Raw genomic sequence first — 2,181 nt, 5'->3', positions numbered from 1 at the left:
GTGCACAAACACACACGCTCACATCATAGCATATGGGAGCTTTGTCTTTGCTGGTTAATTTTTAATGATACCCTCTGATGTTAACATGCCCTGAACAAAAAGGGGACACCCATGTGCTCCCCACCACAGCGTCAATGTGCATCCTTTGGAGGAAGAAATTTAACAATCTACATTAACAGCTGCAAACATGTTCAACCCTTTAAAAATAAGTCCACTTCTAGAAAGTTCTCCTAAAAAGATAACACGTTTGAAAGAAAAGTCATATGTAATTTTATATCAGAATGTATTTTAATACAATAGTTATGATAAAAGGTAATTATGATACAACCAACCATCGTGTTGCAAAATCATGTAGCCAATAAGTGACAGTGATGTCATAAACGGAGAAGATGCTTCCAGGACAGTATGAAGTGAATGAGGCAAGATTCAGTCACACGGACTTTGGTTTCTCAGCTCTGTGAAAGTTTGCACACAACTGAGCAAAGACTAGGAAAGAATGTGTGTGAAAATGGAACAGCTTTGAACAGAGAGATGTAATTGGGGTTCTTTTCCCTGAGTATCCTCAACTTCCCATGATGATGATTCATTAACGAGCACTGGGGATACAGACACCGGCCCCAGCACTGAGGCAGGTACAGCATGTGCCGGGGGCTGCCCGTTCCCAGAGTTCAAGCAAAACCAGGAAGGAAACAATACAGCGAATAAAGGGAGGCTGTGCGGGAGAGGTAGACTTTGGTCCAGAAAGCAACCTGGGCCTGTCTTTCTCCCTGTCTTCCCAGCGGTGTTTTGTGGAGATCCTGGTGTCCCGCCCCGCGGGAGGAGAGAGGATCGAGGCTTCTCTTACAGGTCGTCCGTCTCCTACTCCTGCCACCCCCCTCTGGTGCTGGTGGGCTCTCCACGCAGGTTTTGCCAGTCAGATGGGACGTGGAGCGGCACTCAGCCCAGCTGCATAGGTGAGAGGTGACCTGTGGTACCGAGTGTCCCGGCATGGAGGGCAGCCTTCTTAGGGCGTGAGATGATGACTGTCCTTCCCTGGCTTCAGAGGTCTCAAGGAAATAAATCCTTCTCCTCTGAGCTCCTTAAAGTAGGACACAAAATAGCCAGAGCTAACATGTTCTGGGGAATCAAACAGTCAGCTGGGGCTGGGATTCGGGTGGAGATCTCAAAAGGGAAGGAAGTTGGGCCCTGCCTCCTGTCCTGCCCGTTTCTCAGAGTGGCAGCTCCGGTGACCCGTGGTCTGTGTCTTTGTTTTGACCATCCAGATCCAACACTGACCATGTGTGCAGACCCCGGCGTGCCACAGTTTGGGATTCAGAACAATTCCCAGGGCTACCAGGTAATGAGGTCAGCCAAGATCAGGCCTTCCTGATTCCTGTCTCCTCCTGTCACTGTCAGCATCAGAGGACCAGGGGACCTTCCTGGGGACAGTGCTAGGGGAGGATGAGACATTGGAAGCCAGAAGTAAGCGCTCTGCCTCTTTACACCACGGGAGCACTGCTCAGAAACGGGGAGGTGCTGACATCTGGCAGAGATGCTGATGAGGGACAACGGATGACATGGTGCCGCGAACACTTCCCAGCAGCCCCCAGAGTGGGGTTAGGGCAGTGCAGGTGCACAGACATGAGAGAGACGGACAGACCTTCCATCCTCAGGGTGTCCACACCATCCCCGCAGACCCTGGGCTTGTACAGGGTGGCAGGAGGGAGCACACCCTACATGAGCCGAGCAGGGTACGCGTCCTGTGTGCACATTTCAGAATGAACTTTGGGAGAAGGAGAGAATTTGGATAGGCTGGGACGGGACACTCTGAACAGAGAAAGGGAGCAGGAGAGTAGGGAGGGTTCAAGACACGACAGTTAGCTGCAGTACAAGATGTGACCACAAAAATATCAGGGACGAACCTGGCAATGACCATCTGAGATCTAGTCAAAGGATGCAATTGGTACACCCAGTCTGTACTCACTCAGCGCACATTTACAGCCGTGAGCTGCCGTAGGTGCTGGGAGTACGGTGGGAACAGAGCAGGCTAGGTGCCCGCTACAGCCTGGCTGGGGATAACAAACAAACAGGTTAACTTCTGAGAGCACTAGAGGGATGTGGATAGGGTGGGTTGCCGTTTTAAGATTAGTCAAGGAAGAGCCCTCCTAAAGGTAACATTTGATTCTTTTCTTTTTTTTTTTT

General features: G+C 50.5%; 1 protein-coding gene across 1 annotated transcript in view; it reads left to right on the top strand.

The window, feature by feature from the left end:
- Window positions 1-2,181, top strand: part of CSMD2 (CUB and Sushi multiple domains 2) — a 575,968-nt gene that overhangs the window by 557,395 nt on the left and 16,392 nt on the right. The window contains exons 61-62 of the mRNA XM_012812368.1: window positions 780-953; window positions 1,263-1,336. Of these exons, the coding sequence (XP_012667822.1) occupies window positions 780-953; window positions 1,263-1,336 (248 nt within the window). The remainder of the gene's footprint in view (window positions 1-779; window positions 954-1,262; window positions 1,337-2,181) is intronic.

The sequence above is a fragment of the Otolemur garnettii genome, unplaced genomic scaffold (assembly GCF_000181295.1).
Source record: "Otolemur garnettii isolate 467f Iridium unplaced genomic scaffold, OtoGar3 scaffold00204, whole genome shotgun sequence".
Taxonomy (NCBI): Eukaryota; Metazoa; Chordata; class Mammalia; order Primates; family Galagidae; genus Otolemur; species Otolemur garnettii.
This window is presented reverse-complemented; position numbering and strand designations above follow the sequence as displayed.